Genomic DNA, 16,108 nt, shown 5'->3' on the forward strand with positions numbered 1-16,108 from the left:
AATTTTCCTTTTTGCGAACAAGAAGGAGAATTCGCTGTTGAAAATTCATCTCAGTAAGAAAATCCCCATTATGAGGCAGAATGTGGCCCGACCTGGCCTCAATCTCTCACGACCCTACGAGCGGTAATAGACTAGACTATTTTAGCCCGGTCGAAACTCGGTCTAGCCCAAGTGATTGATGGGTCGAACCGTGAATAAATATTTAAGCCCGATTAGCTCAAAAAGCCCGGCCCGACCTGCCGGAACCGTCTAAAACTCTCCAAGAAATTAATTCTCGGAACATGAATCAGCCATATACTCTAGAAAATTACAAAATACTGCCACTGCCACTGCCGCATCCATACGCTACATACTTTACGACTGCAAAACGCCAACCAGCACCTTCCTTCCGCAATCCCAATCCATCTGTCCTTAAAAAGATAGATCTAAATCCAAGGAGGAGGGAAAAAAAAAACAGAAGAATTGGAAAAGAGAGAGAGAGCCAGCCGTTAAAAGCCTAGATTTCTTTTTGATTTTCTTCTATTTATTGTTCGATCTCCTTCGATTACTTCGAGGGCGGCATTGAAAGTGGAGGCTGTGCTTATTTATTAGGGGAAGTGATCGATCCTAAACGGATACTGTCGGGCGATTGGATCTAGGCGGTAACTATGCTGTGTGTTAGATTTCTATGATTGCGGCAGCGGCAGCGGCGGTTGTCGGCGGTGTTGAGGTTAGGGTTTCTGAGTGCATGAGAAAGCGACTCCGATCTCATTGCTTGGTGAGGGATTCGGGGAGTAGAGGAAGGGACTGCAAGCTTGTGATCCGGAGTAGGGGGAGATGGGGCAAATGCGGCTGAGTTCTGTTTGGGGGCTGATTTGGTGCTACTTTCTTTTGAATTTGTTCTGAATCTGTGGTTGGGTTCGGCAAAGGACAGTGGTCGAGTGTGGTGAGGGAAGAAAGAGTGGAAAGAAGGAAAAAAGGAAAAAAGGAAAAAAAATATTGAAAAATCTTGGAGTTGTGTGTGTGGAATCTTGACGGCAAATGCAGAAAGATCGTCGGAAAAAGGTTTGCATTGTCTGTTCTTTGTTGTTACTTTTGCCGCTTAATTTTTTTTTTCTTTTTTGAACAAATTAATTCTGCTTTAAAAGTTCTGTAACAAGAATAGCTGAATAGGATACGAATAGCAAGCAACTCGGTACTCTAGATTCTGAGCCCTGTTAACTTCCTCTAGATGATGATGTTATTAAAAGAGGAGAAGTTAAAAAGGAAGGGTATAATTTTCACTGCATCATCTAAAAAAACTAATGTCAGTGGTTAAACAGATTGTGAATAATTTTTATATTCTAGTACTCTAGAACAAATGTTAATCACATTGGCAATATGTAACAAATCTTAAATTTATGGTAGAAGAGAGAACATTTGAAGTGGTGCATTAGCAAGTTGAAGAGCATGAGTGCAATGAAGGCCAATGCTTCTTTGGGTTTATACTTTCTTGATGGGTGAAAAGAAAGATGTCATTTTGGTTCCAGGGTGACAAAATTAAAATATAATCATATTCTAAATCACTTCTTCACTTGCATAATTAATTGTGGTAAAAGGGGTCTCGGATGCATGCATTTATGCATCCACATATTGACTCCGTATGTAAACCGCATATGCATATGCACCCGCATATTGACCACCAACAATTATGTGTTCTCATATGAATATGAAAGTATTATGTTGCCATATTGAGATATTTATAGTGCTTCATAAATATATATATATATATTTTAATAATTTTGTTGGTGTAACTTGTCATACTTGAAAATATTTGATAAGGAATTATATGATTAAAATTAGCATCCTTAGTGGATAGAATATTATGAAGATGATTCTCCATATATTACTTTATCTATTTATTATCTATGCTAAAATGTTCAATACACTAGATAAGTAAATTATATAGAAGTTATCTTAATATTTTTATTGCTAGACCGCATATCTCATTGGCGTTATGCAGCCACTTGACCGCCCATTTACCTGACGCTTTTCACAACATTGGTCAAATTACAAAAGTTAGCTCGGGTGTTAGTTCTAGTCGTGTATTTAGAGATATCACTCTTTAGAGAATTAGAAGTGTCTTCATTAATCAGTTATACATTGTAACTGTTGCTGATGTGAATAACATGAACAATATTCATAACAGGTCAAAACTGTTATTTATCGAAGATTGTTACATCATCCTCTGATTAATACAAAGGACCTGTGGAAATTAATTTGCCGGAAAAGGAGATGGCACACTGCGTCCAGATTAATAATCATGATACATGATAATTTTCGATTGTCAAAGGAGCAAAGAATATCAGACCCTTTGGCCAAAATGAAACAAACTCTGGGCCTCGATTAGCTATCTGGTTACATGATAACACAAATACATGGACGAGATTGCTAATCGGACGAGCCTCACTAAGTCCCTTCTCCAAATCAGGAGACCTAATTAGATTTACCCTTTAAATTGGGTGATCATGGTTATTTTGTAATAATGACCTTTAATTGGTTGTACCCAAATTGGTAATGTTTTTCAAATCGACCATCCTCAAATCAAAACGAATGCTTTATTAAGATTTTGCCTAGGAAGTAATTTAAATCGACCAAATTCAAATAAGCAAAAAGCTGTTACCATCTTTGATGATATTGGAAACTTGGCCCAAGTTGGCTGAATCCAACTCGGTAGAAGCTATTACCACTCTTTTGTTATTTGAGGATCGGTCCAAATCGGCTGAATCCCAAATCGATAAGAGAAACTCTTCAACTTCTTCAAATTGGCTAAGCCTAGATAGGCTATGAACACATCCTACTGCTTATCTTCTTTCTCAAAGGTTCTTGTCAGGTCACTTAGAAATACACTCAAACAGACATGCACTAAATATCATTGGCAATAATTCATCATCCGAACTAAAAGTATATTTGAGAGTTTTGTCTTACAAACAAAGGAGCTTATAGAAGAACATGAAAGATGCACAAATATTAAGAAATCTAACTTTGGAGGAAAAAAGGTAGCAAAGGAAGTAACCTCCAACTGAGAAAACAATCATAATAACAACATCATGTAAAATATACAATTCAAAACAAAAACTGTATGTAGTGAAGATTCTGAATCAATAATTAGACATCGTACCAGAATGCTAAGTAGTCTTAACAAATCCAAATAAGTATTCTATACTTTTAAGCTTTTTCAAATAAGATTATAGTCAAATTTTGGCTGTTCCACTCTTGTTTTGACTTTCGATGGTTTCAGTTCTAATCATTTTTAACATATAAAAGATAAAAAGGATTGCTACATAATATCAAAAAAATTTAGAAAATAGAAAAAAAGATGGTCAAACTAGCTAAAATATTGGCAGTTATTGCCATTGTGTAGATAAAATTCTCACCTCTAAAGGTTTAGGAAAGTTTCCGTTAAAAGTAGAGAGGAAATGAAATGGATCAACATCGTAATATACGCAAAGTCTAGATGCATCTATTGTCTTTTCTTTGATTTTTCACTATGTTGCAATGTTTTATAGTTGGAAAATATGGATACTTAGGTGCCATATAGGTATCCCTATGTGTGTGTGATATGTTAAGATATGGGATGGATTCGCTGTTCACATATATTTTGTCCTATTCTAATCATTTTGGATATCAAATGGCATGGTACATGAGCTTATTTAGTTTCTATATTATCGAATGATGGAATTCTTTTAAATTTTTATGAACTTTTGGCACTGAGTTGCTTATTGTGGATGAAATTCTACATGGATTGCCGTGCAATTTGATAATAGTTGATATTTATCATGCTAGTGAATTATCAACTAATACAGTGGGAGTATTTTGATACTCCTTCATGACTACTCATTGATTTGTATTACTAGAATTAAGCATATCTTACTTTAAAGAAACTTAATTTGGGGTATCTTTTCCCTTTTGATATCTCTTTGCATTTTAGTATTTAATTTATATAAATTAGACTTCAAAGTTTAGAAATGAAAAGAAATTTTGGTTATGCAGATATATATATATATATATATATATATATATATATATATATATATATATATATATATATATTCTCTATAGGTATAAGTACATCTTTACATTTATATATAAGCTAAATTTGCATGATTCATAGGTGACGAATCATTTATATGTGGATATTATATGTATCTTTTCGTGCGTGGATGTGTGTGTGTATATAGATATACAGACATTAGTGTGTCTCTGGTGTGTATATTCATGTGTGTTTGTGTATATGCAGTTTATAAATTTATTAATAACATCTAATTTATTGCACTAAGCAGCGTTTCTTCACATCTATTGTAATTCTGCAAGCTGCATTGACTGTTTGAATTGCATCTTGATTCTATCTTTCCTGAAGCTGATATATTTATCATTATTAAACTTGTAACATCGGCGGATAAATGGGCTATTGCATGATACCCTAACTTCTCTTGATATTGCAACATATTGGTATAAAATCTGCTTTTCAGAATGTTCTTAAATAGTTGACTGTTAGTCCACTGTTTGCAGAACACACTTGAGATGGATTTCTTCATGGAGTATGGGGATGCCAATAGATACAAAATCCAGGAGGTCATAGGCAAAGGAAGTTATGGACTTGTATGTTCTGCCATTGATGTTCAGAATGGAGAAAAAGTTGCAATAAAGAAGATACATGATATCTTTGAGCACATCTCTGATGCTGCGAGGATCCTTCGGGAGATCAAGCTTCTCAGGCTTCTAAGACATCCTGACATTGTGGAGATTAAGCACATTATGCTGCCTCCATCAAAGAAAGACTTCAAAGATATTTATGTTGTTTTTGAGCTCATGGAGTCAGATCTCCACCAAGTCATAAAGGCTAATGATGATTTAACCAAGGAGCACTACCAATTTTTTCTTTATCAGATGCTACGTGCTCTGAAATATATCCATACAGGTTGTATATTTTTTATAGTATTCAACCATTCTAGTGATTCTGAATACTGTAACATCATCTATAAGATCCTTTATGCTACAGTTCCAACATGCTTAACTTGCTTCTCAGAAAAGCGCACTATCCTTTTACTGCTTTAAGTGTTAGCATTGCCCAGCATATTCTCTGGCTAGTAGTCTTATTTGTTGTCACTGTTTTGTTTGCACAGAAAATTATGGTATAACAGCTCTCTGTGTTTTGAGATCCTAAAAAAATCACTTTAATAGAGCATGGTTATGACAGTATGATTGTCAACACCTCTTTTGGGTTTGTAAATATTAATGCCTCTTTGCAATTGATGGATATCTATTGTATAATTTGTCAAAACTTTTCAGTTTAGGACTGTCAGGATTTGGAAACATGTAAATCTCAGCCTACATTTGACTTTAGAAGAGGACTGACTATCTGCTAATAAATATTTGTAGGTTGAATTTTGTGGAGGGAATAAGCCCTTGTTTTGAAGAAATTTCAGAAGGTTGAGGGATTATCTTTTCTCAATGAAGAATAAAATAATAAGGATACATGTTGGATTGTTTCAGTAAACTTATTAGATATTTCTAGGGGAAGGTTATTGTTGCACAAGTAACTTGTTACCACTCTTCCCTCTGTTGATGATAATACTAATGGCTGTGAGCCCTTCGAGAATTATTGGAGTAAAGGTTATCTCACTCTATTAGCTTTTTAAGGATAGAGTAACTCCTTTTAGATGATGGTATTTATTAATTGCCATGTAAGCTGTCAACCTTTGAGTATACACAAATGTATCATTGTGGTCAAAAGACTTGAAATTATCCATTATTGGAATTTATGATATAACTAGAATAGACATGTTCTCATATGGTTGTAGGCAATAGATTTGATGGTGTCCAATGTTGGAGTTTATGCTGGAGATGTAACTATTTGTGGTTTTTACTTTCTAGATGCTTATACATCATTTTGAGTCCTCTTTTGGGTCATAACTTCTTGGTAGATGCACCAGCAAGGCACTGTTCAATAGTTTATTAGTTGTCACTTGCAATCTTCTCAGCTTGTATGGTTTTATTTAGAACTGTTATTTCCATTCTATACCATGATGCATATTTTCACAGATGCAACACAAAGGTTTTCTTTGAGTGCAAATGCTGAACTCAAATGCACTTTTCACCATTCCAGTTTCTGTCACATTGAACAGTATTCATATATTGCTTAGCGTGTGTGCTTACAAATTACAATGATCTGTTTGTTCAAGAGCCATTATATGTATTATGATCAGAAATACATTCCCAATCATGGTGTCTAGTATATGCGTCACATTTCTTACTTAAACTTGTTTGTAAAACAATATCTTATTGTTCGGATTTTCTTTTAGTATTCATCGAACATTATCTACGTTTTTGTCTCAGCAACTTTTTTTTTTGTTATTGCATAGGTGTATCCTTGATTAACGTAATCCTAGTATTTTCATAAAATTTTCCTTTGAGACCATTATATCAAAATCCAAACTTTTATTCTTTCACTTTTCCTTAAAACTTTTGCTTGTAATACCAGTTTATGAGCTGTTCCATTAGATTGTTGAACTCCTATAGTAGACATAGCCTTAGTGAAAGCCATGTTTTGGGGTTGTCTATTGTATACTATATTTGTGCTCTTGATTAGTATTTGTATAAGCTACTTAATAGTACATTTGGACACTCTCATGACGCCACCTTGACACTGAAACAGATAGGATTTAAGGCTCTTGGAGTTCGGGTTTCTTTTCCTTTTGCACCTGTACCTTTACTGCTTCAATATTTGTACAAGATACTGACCAATACATATACTGATATACACATTGTCATTATGATGCACTTCACTAACATGTAAGCCTCTTCGGTAATTCTGGTTTTCTATTCTCTATTTTGCTCTTGTGCAACCTTTAGTGCCTGAAAAAACCCCAAATATTTTGTACACAATTGCCAACAATTAAAAAACCTAACAGTGCCTTAACTTTTTCATCTCTTTTGTAGTTCACTCATATCTGCGACTTGCATCTATATTGCACCTTTGTACCCAGTCATGCGGAGTTATGCCTATACTGTTCCTTGGCATATATCTAATTGTGTGCCCTCAAATAGATCCAATATACATATTGCTAGATGCTTTTGTTTACTTCAGTTCCTATTTGTCTTTCATATATTTATTATAGAAATACTTTTCCTATATGAATATGCGACAATCACCTTGAAGTGCAAATTAGTGGTTCCTTTGCTCCTCCATATGGTTTTTATTTTTCAGAAAATTCTGCACATCCATGTTATCATTCTTAGATTTTCTTTTATAATTTTTTTTTTACATACTTTGATAAGTACCTTGTACTCATTGATTGGAGGAAAATTCCATCAACTTTCTTTCTCAGGTAAATCATAGAATGTGATACTTGCAGAAAACCATCTTATAAATCTTAGTTTTGTTGTTGATGCATCCGACATAATCTTTGCAATAGAATGACTTTACAGGAGACTTTTTTAATGCCTTCATTCTTTTGTCTGTATCTATAACATGACTGGTACTTCATTTATTGGTAAGTTATCTAATATTTAACATATTTGTCTGCAGCTAATGTATATCACCGGGATCTAAAGCCCAAAAATATACTAGCTAATGCAAACTGCAAGCTCAAAATATGCGACTTCGGGTTAGCGAGAGTAGCATTTACGGACACTCCCACTACAATTTTCTGGACAGTAAGCAATATGAGAGAAACCTCTCATCATGTTATGCTACCTTCTTATTTTCTTCTCATACAGAACCATATAGTTAACCATTTTGTCTAAAGATCTTTGGTATCTAATAGCTTTGCTGTAATTCTTTCGATCTATGGATATACTATCAAACAACAGCATTTTTAAGCATAAATCGAATGTTTCAGGATTATGTTGCAACCAGATGGTATAGAGCCCCTGAACTTTGTGGATCATTTTATTCTAAGGTATGGTTTGTCAGTTACTAACTTACTATGTTTACTATACTGGCATCTTCTAATATTTTGGGCATTTAATGCTTAGAAATAAAACATCTTCTTGTTATGTTGGTCCATTAGGAGAACCAGGGTTTCTAAAATATAATAACTAATTTGATAAGCTAAACCATTTTTTGTTTCTTATAATTTTATCTGAAGAATTGGAAATTCAGCATTATTTTTATGGAAATTTGGAGGCTTGATGCCCTTTTGAGACTGAAAAGATATTTCCATGTTACTAAAGAGAAGAGTCTGGATTATATATGTTGCGACTGTTTAGAGTTTTACCTGGGATTGATGAACCAGGATTTTAGTTCATCATTTTGAAAATTTTCGCTAGATCTAACAGAATGCTCTGTCGGACGGAATACTATTTTGAGAATAAGATATGGTACTCATCTTTCATAATTCATTTGGAAATTCATCTTATCTCATGGATTGTCATCTTTCTCTTTCTATACCTGTCATACTGGATGCTCTTTAAGTTTGCAAGATCATCTTGTCAGATACAACTTTTAGAACATCTAGAATAGCTGAGAATTCTTGTTGCTTCAAGGGTTGTTTTTTTACTTGCTTAGTTACTCTAGTTAGTTACTTGAAGGCTTTTTCTTCATGTTGGAAGGTCATTGCCCTTTAGTAATAACAAAAATCATCTTTGTTTTCTTAAAAAATCTAAACTGGATTTGATTCTTATCTGATGATACTTTAGGATATACCGACATATTTCATTTTTCTGCCATATCATCTTCTTCCATGATGTAACTATTATACTTCATTTCTTATTTGATTGCAGTACACCCCAGCTATTGATATTTGGAGCATTGGTTGCATCTTTGCTGAAGTTTTGACTGGAAAGCCACTTTTCCCCGGTAAAAATGTGGTTCACCAGTTGGATTTGATGACTGATCTTCTAGGGACACCTTGCTTAGATACTATTTCTCGGGTATGGAAATTTATCGTTTAAATTTGTATAATTCCATTTGCATCCATATTACACATTCTGCTGGGGTTCTCACTAATATAGATGTCTATATTTGCTATTTTGTTCTTTCTAAGTCCAGGTGCGAAATGAGAAGGCAAGGAAATACTTGAGCAGCATGAGGAAAAAACAACCTGTGCCATTTTCACAGAAATTTCCAAATACAGATCCTTTAGCACTAAAATTGCTTGAGAGGCTTTTGGCTTTTGATCCTAAGGATCGCCCAACTGCTGAAGAGGCATGTCTTGTCCTCAATGCACTTTTTTTATCATTTATACTTTCTTCAGCCTATAGATTTTAAATAACTTGCTTCTATTTTTTTCACCAGTAATCCTGATGTTTGTTGTGTTTATCAGGCATTGGCTGACCCGTACTTTAGCGGTCTTGGCAAAATAGAGAGAGAGCCTTCTTGCCAGCCAATTTCAAAGATGGAATTTGAGTTTGAGCGGCGTAGAGTGACAAAAGAGGACATCAAGGAACTCATCTTCCGAGAGATTTTGGAGTACCATCCTTTACTTCTCAAAGAGTATATCGCTGGAACAGAACGGCCAAACTTCCTTCATTTAAGGTTGCAATTGCACTTACCTGGTTATCCTATTTTACTTTTTCATTATCTTTCCTAACTCCCCTTCTGCAGTGCTGTTGATCAGTTTAGGAAACAATTTGCACACCTTGAGGAGAATGGTGGTAAAAACGGGTCAGTAATTCCATTAGAGAGGAAACATGCTTCTCTTCCAAGGTAGTTTTTTTTTAATTAATTATTATTCAGTTCTTCCCTGTTCTCTATTATCTGTCTACTATTATGCACCGCTATTTTCATTGTTATTAAAACACCCATGACTAATTTCACATGTCCTAAACCCACGTGGTTTTTACTTGGCCTGTTGAGACACTAGCTGTGCAAGCTAATCTTCCTTACTTGATGCATGGCCAGGGGCCTATGGTAATGGCAAGGTGCGCCCAAGTATGGGTCTTTGAAAGACTTATATTGGCCAAATAGGGTACCAAAGTTCATCTACACTATGAGGGGAAAAATTATAGGAGTAATACCTGATTCACAACTTGATCTCTCTTTTGATATATCAGTGTATCACTAAACACTTCCTTGGCATGATTCAAAGATGATGCTTGGGACTTCTTGCTATGTCTTTTAGATTAAAAGCTTGATCACTTCTTGAATCGTGAGAGAGTTAAAGAGATTAAAGAGAGATGGATAGGAACAAACTAGTAAGTGCTAGTAAAATTAATAGAAAAGGGGGATGAAGAAAAAAAATGTATGTCACTGGCATTCACTGTTGCTGACGAAGGTAAAATGGAAAAACGGTGGCGATTTGCAAACAACTCAACAAAACTAAAATCCAATGGGAAGGGAGATAGAGCACTTTCCGGTGGATGAAACAATGTGCTTCACTGGATGTGGTGAAACCCCAGCCATTTGTGGTCTCTGTCGGACATGAGAGAGAGAGAGATTATAAATAGGGAGGGAGAAGTTAGGGTTTAGGTTAGAGGTGGATTGGTGAACAGACGGCTATCCCAGCATCCATTATGCAAAATCCTGGTTTTGGAATTTTGAAACGTAAAACAAGGATTTCAAAACATCAGGTAGAGAGAGGAATTAGGTGCTCACACCTCTCTCACCATTTATTTATTTTATTATTCTTATTATTTTTTAAGGGTGTTACAGTTATCAGCCTAATTGAAGTCTTATCTCAATGATATGGGGTAGGCTAAGAATTGAAAGATGAGAAAGCTTAACGTGAATTTGAAGGTATTAATTATCGGCTATTAACCTGAGATCAATCCTCTGCAATTTTCTTTGATCTGGCTGAAGAAAAATTAGATGATTCAGTGGCTTGCCATGAAAACATCAAGGGTGAGCAGCGGACAAATTTATCTATTTTTGTGGTATAGTTTAGGCTCTTTCCCTACATTCAGATGTGTAATTTTCTCTGGACATTGAATTAGCTTTTATGTGGGAGGAAGATGGCATTATGCATAATAAATAACTTTTGTTCTGAATCTGTCAATTCACTCATTGAGCCTTCCCAACATTATTAGTGTGAAAATGCTTCAGTGCTACTGCTCTGGTGACAACGATGATGATTATTATCAGTGTCATTCTTTATAACTTGGGTGTAGAAATTGTCTTTTGCCTTACATGTCAATGTGTAAACCTTTGTTTATTCCTCAGATCATTTCCCTATCCAAGGGGAAGCAATTTTCTTACGGGTTTAGGGGTTCCATATTTCTAATATTAGGTGATATCCTTGGTGTAAGAATACCAACATATTCTGTTTCAATAGATTATGTCCTGAAAAATATGGAAAAGATACCAAGTATTTCTTTGATATATCCTGGAAATGAAGTAAACTGGAATTGAAGGTGCAGACACATGATCCCCATGTTTTATGTGACGTGCCATTGTTCTGAAGCTGGATTGATAGCCTTCAAGGATTTTCTGAACATATGCTCTGCTTGATCTTTTGATAGCTTCAAATAATCCTTCTGAATGGTGTTTTATATGACATTTACTACCTCGTCTTGAGTGAAAACAACTAGGTTTAGCATCGATATTCTTGTTAATGTAACTTAAGTTGAAAGACATTATTTTCATATTCTTCTCCCCTTACATTCTTTTATAACAGATAATTATTCTGGTAGGTAGTTCCTCTAATGAATCTTGTACTGCTGCTTATAAACGAAGAGACTAATGTTGGAAAAAAGTAATATAGATACCTATTCAGCATATTTGTGATAACGTTTTCTAGTGGAAACTGCTGTTTCTGACTGATAGCTTTTATAACTAATAATTCTTCAGACATTTGGAAGTATCTACTTTGTATATTTAACTGTGATAATGCTATTTGTAAAAGGCAGGTGTTCTCTGTACTTAGGAGATGAAAGACTAAAAAGCTTCCTATATTGATCCTTGTCTTGACAATGTTCATCTCATTTGTTTTGCACCATATTCTGTTCTTTCACTTATTTAGATCTATTTCTATTCTATTCAGCCTTCCAAAAGCTACTACAGGTTGCTTCATCTTGTGCTCTTTATTCAAATTAGGTCTCTTTCACACTTAACTATTCATTTAGAAGGGAATAGAATACCACTTCTCTTGAGACTAGTCATCATCAAGCTTTATTGTTGCTTGTTTGTGCCTCTTAACTATGGAATGCTTAAAGGGACACCAATTAAGAAATCACTGAAAGAGTTCTTCATCTTGCCTTGTAGGTTCAATTTCAGTGGAATATGAAGCTTCAACATAGATTTGATAAATCTTGAACTCGTAGTTAGAAGATGCAGGATTTTGTTGTTCATGGGCATAATGAACTGATAACCTTATGATGAATGAAACTTGTTTTGCTTCTTTATATATATAATACTCTCTAATACAAAATTAATTTCTAGTTGACCGATGTGTCAGCTATTTCTTAATTAGTTTGTTGGAAGTACTTATAATTCAAAATAGTATGCTATTTCTCATCCAATATTCTTCCTATTGTCATTTTTCTACTCATTTCCTTGATAACAGTTCTGAGAATATCCTTGTTTCTGTAATCATGCTTTATGTTGACTTCTCTCTTTTGAAAGGATAGATAGATTTCTGTAAAGCAGCAAATTAATTACTTTTGTTGAGTTCTAGTTTGTGAACTATTGCACCACGTATTGAATTAGTTTGTGAAGATCTCTCCTATTGTTGTCCATATGGCAATAAATTTTGCGAACATCAGAAATCATTGTTGACATTATTTAGTTGGACTATAGATTGGTGACTTGCAGGCAGATACTGCATTTGTAGTAGTAGTTACTCACCATCTTAGACGAAAATAGGTTTGAATCTGGACAAGAGTAGAATCCAGTAGGTTCAATTTCCTTGAATTAGTTTGGAAAATGAGCAATATATGGCTGACGCTATACAGAAGAGGTTGCACTGATGCAGCAGTGCTACCTCCTTGAATGTTCTTATTTTAGTTAAGAGGTTATTACTCTTAAGATTTCCTTGACCTAATACAAGTCGTGATATCAAAAGCTGTAAACTTCCTATCTTTTTTAAAATTTTCTTCACTTAATACAAGTCATGAAATTAAAATCTGCAACCTTCCTATCTTTATCTGGGCTGTACTCATGGTAACATGTCTAGAGGACTTCCTCATGGGTAGCTTGGACATGAAAAATCAGTATATATGCCTTAAGGTTGTATTTATTTGTTTAGGAAGATGGTGATTTTGTGATTAGAAACCTCTGTCTGAGTTGATATTGTTAAGTGATTTTGTTTCTAACCTACGAGAGGAAATACAGGAATATTAACAATGCTTGATCGTGGAAGCACATGAAATTCGAAACCTGATGTTTTGGTCAATTGCGAATTTAGATTAAAGTTCATGGATCTTTTCTCCTAGAGTGATAAATAGTCCAAATTAATGAAACAGTTCTGCGTGGAGAGATTTGCCATCATTTTACTCCAAAAAAATGTTAAGATGAATACATTCATGTGTTTTTCTACCTTCCAAGGAATTGGGACATATTGGCTGATCCCACATCACTAGAGTCAGCTAGTAGCTGACTCTTTTATCTTTTCATGTTGCTTCTTCTTTTCACTTGTTCACATTTCATGAACCAACAGGCTACAGATACAAAATAAAGCATCTATCCTTAATCAATGGCTTTATGTCTTGGTGCACCTGGGCTGTCTATTTGTTCCTTCCGACCTATTTATGTTTTAATTTTAAAGCAAAGCAGACATCATAACTGTACTTTTGTGCCACGAACAAGTTATATAGTTTCTTGATAACACTCCACATGTTCAACTTTGATTCTCTAGCTAGGTAGGTTAGTTGCTTATTCAATCATTTAAGCAGTATTTCTATGTTATATGTTCCGCAATTTCTGATATTTTTAACTGAAAATTTGTGTAGATCTACAGTGGTGCATTCTGCTACAATTCCTCCGAAGGAGCAGAATACATTGGTATCATCCAGAGAGAAGTATGTCACAGATGAGGTGCCGAAGAACCCAAAATATATTGAAAGGATTCCTGGACACATGGCAGCGGCTTCACAGATTTCTCAGAGGATTTCTTTCGGTACTTTACTCTCTGATAGATTTATTATGTTTTTTTATTTACATTTTAATCCTTCTAGGTTTTTCCTAGTCGAGATAATGGATCAGTGCTAACAACCTGACATCTTGGGTTTCAGCAAAATCTGGGAGAGCGGCAGGTCCTGTAATGCCCTATGAAAATGGAAATCTTAAGGACTTCTACGATCCTAGGAGGTTGATAAAACATTCTGTTCTCCCACCACAGCCTGGGATGCACCAATTTAATAGGAACGCAGTAAATCTACGGAGCTCGGAGAGGAACCTAATGGAGGCAAACAGCGGCTCATTGGGGCACATACCATCCCCAAGCCAACATGTGCCTGGTAATATGGCACCGGATGTATCTATAGACATGCAAATCCATCCTTTCTACCTGTCCCATGGAGCTAACTCTGCTCTAGCGGACGACAGAACTTCAGATGCAAGCCTTCTGCAGGCGGTGTCGACTTATGATGGGATTTCTATTGCAGCTTCTGCTGCTCATGGGCAGGTTTCAACGATGTAGTGTGGCATGTCAGAGATGTATTAGCTGCAAACAATATGTGCTATAATTCTTGAAGGGTGTTGCTTTTTGACCGACCGAATAGCAAGGAAATGAGAAGGAAGATCTCTGGAGGACATGTACAAAAAAAAAAAAAAAAGAAAAAAAAAAGAAAAAGAAAAAATAGGAAAGAAAATGGTATGCCCCTTGGGAACACAAGAATATTTTCTGTTGGCATTTCTCATTTCGTTTTCAACTCCTCCTGTTGTTCCATGTAGCACTAGAAATTCTAGCTGTAACTTTGTAAGGAATCCTCAAAACATTTTATTTACTTTCGGCAAGGAGAGATTGAGATCTCAACTTGATGCCTAACTCTTGTGTCTAACAATTCAAATTTAACATCCCTCCCTCTAATCCTAAGATGGAGGGTTCAGGTGGGAAAGCTCTTCCTGCTCCGGCAGGGGGCAGGATGTGCACTTCCAGCGAGCATCCTCGTTGAACCCTTCCGAGCAGGAAGTTGGTGTCTGTTGCTGCAGTCTCTGGGCTGGATTTCTGGATGTATACCTGGGCATCCATTGGACCTGTAAGGAGACCAGGGCCAGCTAAAACGTTTTTGGTATAAAAAGCACTTTTGGAATGAAGCCGATAAAGAGTATAGTTATTTCAATTTTTTATATTAGCATAGAAGAGCTTATATTGGTTTAAGCTATTCTAATATTTAGTTGTATATTAGAAGTATTATGTGTAATATTTATACTTGATGTGGTAGAAAGTTGAAATGATAGTAGATAAAAATGATAAAATAATAATTGATAAATATACAAATATTAAAGGGAAGAGAGTACGTATTGTTATACTAATATATGCTTACGATTGTTGTTTATTTATTATACAAGAATAAATCTATTCTTACTCCACTGGGCTACAAAGAGGCCGAAGTGTGCCAGAGCGAGCGAGTTTGACAAAGATGTTTTGGTAGACCGTCCACCTCCCTCTTTACGCACTAGCTAGGATGAAATTGGTTTGTCGTATAGGATATATAGTGGCAAAATTATTATTTTGGGTTAGCGTCTCCAAGAGGGCTCTAATTAATTAGAGCCCAAAGGCTCAGCTCTATAGGGCTCTATATTTATTATTTAATTAATATAATATATATATATATATATATATATATTATATTTTAAATCACTTAATAAGTTCTCTTAATATTATTTTTTTAATAAAAGATATATGATTAGAAAACTCTCATTGATATATTTATAATAAGACTAATATTCAATAGTTTTAAAAATAATTTTAAATTACTATTTAATAAAAAATATTAAAATTATATTACATAAAATAAAAATAAAATATTTAAAATAACTTAAATAATTTAATATTAGACTTATTTTAAAAATCTCGAGCATTCTAATAATATTAATTTTATTAAAAATTAATTATATATTTAATTAAATTAATTAAATTATTTAATAAAAGATATAGAGGGAGGAAAGAGACAGAGAGAGATATACTCCAAACCCATCGTTCATCTGACGGTGGAGAGATAGGTGAGAATTAATTACTTCTCCCTTTTGATGATCATCTTTATTATA

At 34.7% G+C, this 16,108-nt stretch overlaps 1 protein-coding gene across 1 annotated transcript; it reads left to right on the forward strand.

Annotated features, from left to right (window-relative positions):
- Positions 1 to 334: 334 nt before the first annotated feature.
- On the forward strand, positions 335 to 14,873 carry LOC140764786 (mitogen-activated protein kinase 10-like). The gene is made up of 10 exons (XM_073103536.1): positions 335 to 1,044; positions 4,531 to 4,939; positions 7,550 to 7,677; positions 7,863 to 7,922; positions 8,746 to 8,895; positions 9,014 to 9,169; positions 9,288 to 9,499; positions 9,569 to 9,670; positions 13,849 to 14,015; positions 14,131 to 14,873. Exons 1-10 carry the CDS (start codon positions 1,021 to 1,023, stop codon positions 14,535 to 14,537), a joined length of 1,815 nt encoding a protein of 604 aa, XP_072959637.1. The 5' UTR covers positions 335 to 1,020; the 3' UTR covers positions 14,538 to 14,873.
- The last annotated feature ends 1,235 nt before the right edge of the window (positions 14,874 to 16,108 follow it).

The sequence above is a fragment of the Typha angustifolia genome, chromosome 8, assembly GCF_048772165.1.
Source record: "Typha angustifolia cultivar Huaian chromosome 8, ASM4877216v1, whole genome shotgun sequence".
Taxonomy (NCBI): domain Eukaryota; kingdom Viridiplantae; phylum Streptophyta; class Magnoliopsida; order Poales; family Typhaceae; genus Typha; species Typha angustifolia.

Bases quoted from the DNA above. Each gene is read 5' to 3' on its own strand.
- LOC140764786 (XM_073103536.1), top strand. From the start codon at position 1,021: ATGCAGAAAGATCGTCGGAAAAAG. The intron at 9,170-9,287 runs GCATGTCTTGTC...TGTGTTTATCAG, and splicing joins ATCGCCCAACTGCTGAAGAG to GCATTGGCTGACCCGTACTT. The intron at 9,671-13,848 runs GTAGTTTTTTTT...AAATTTGTGTAG, and splicing joins AAACATGCTTCTCTTCCAAG to ATCTACAGTGGTGCATTCTG.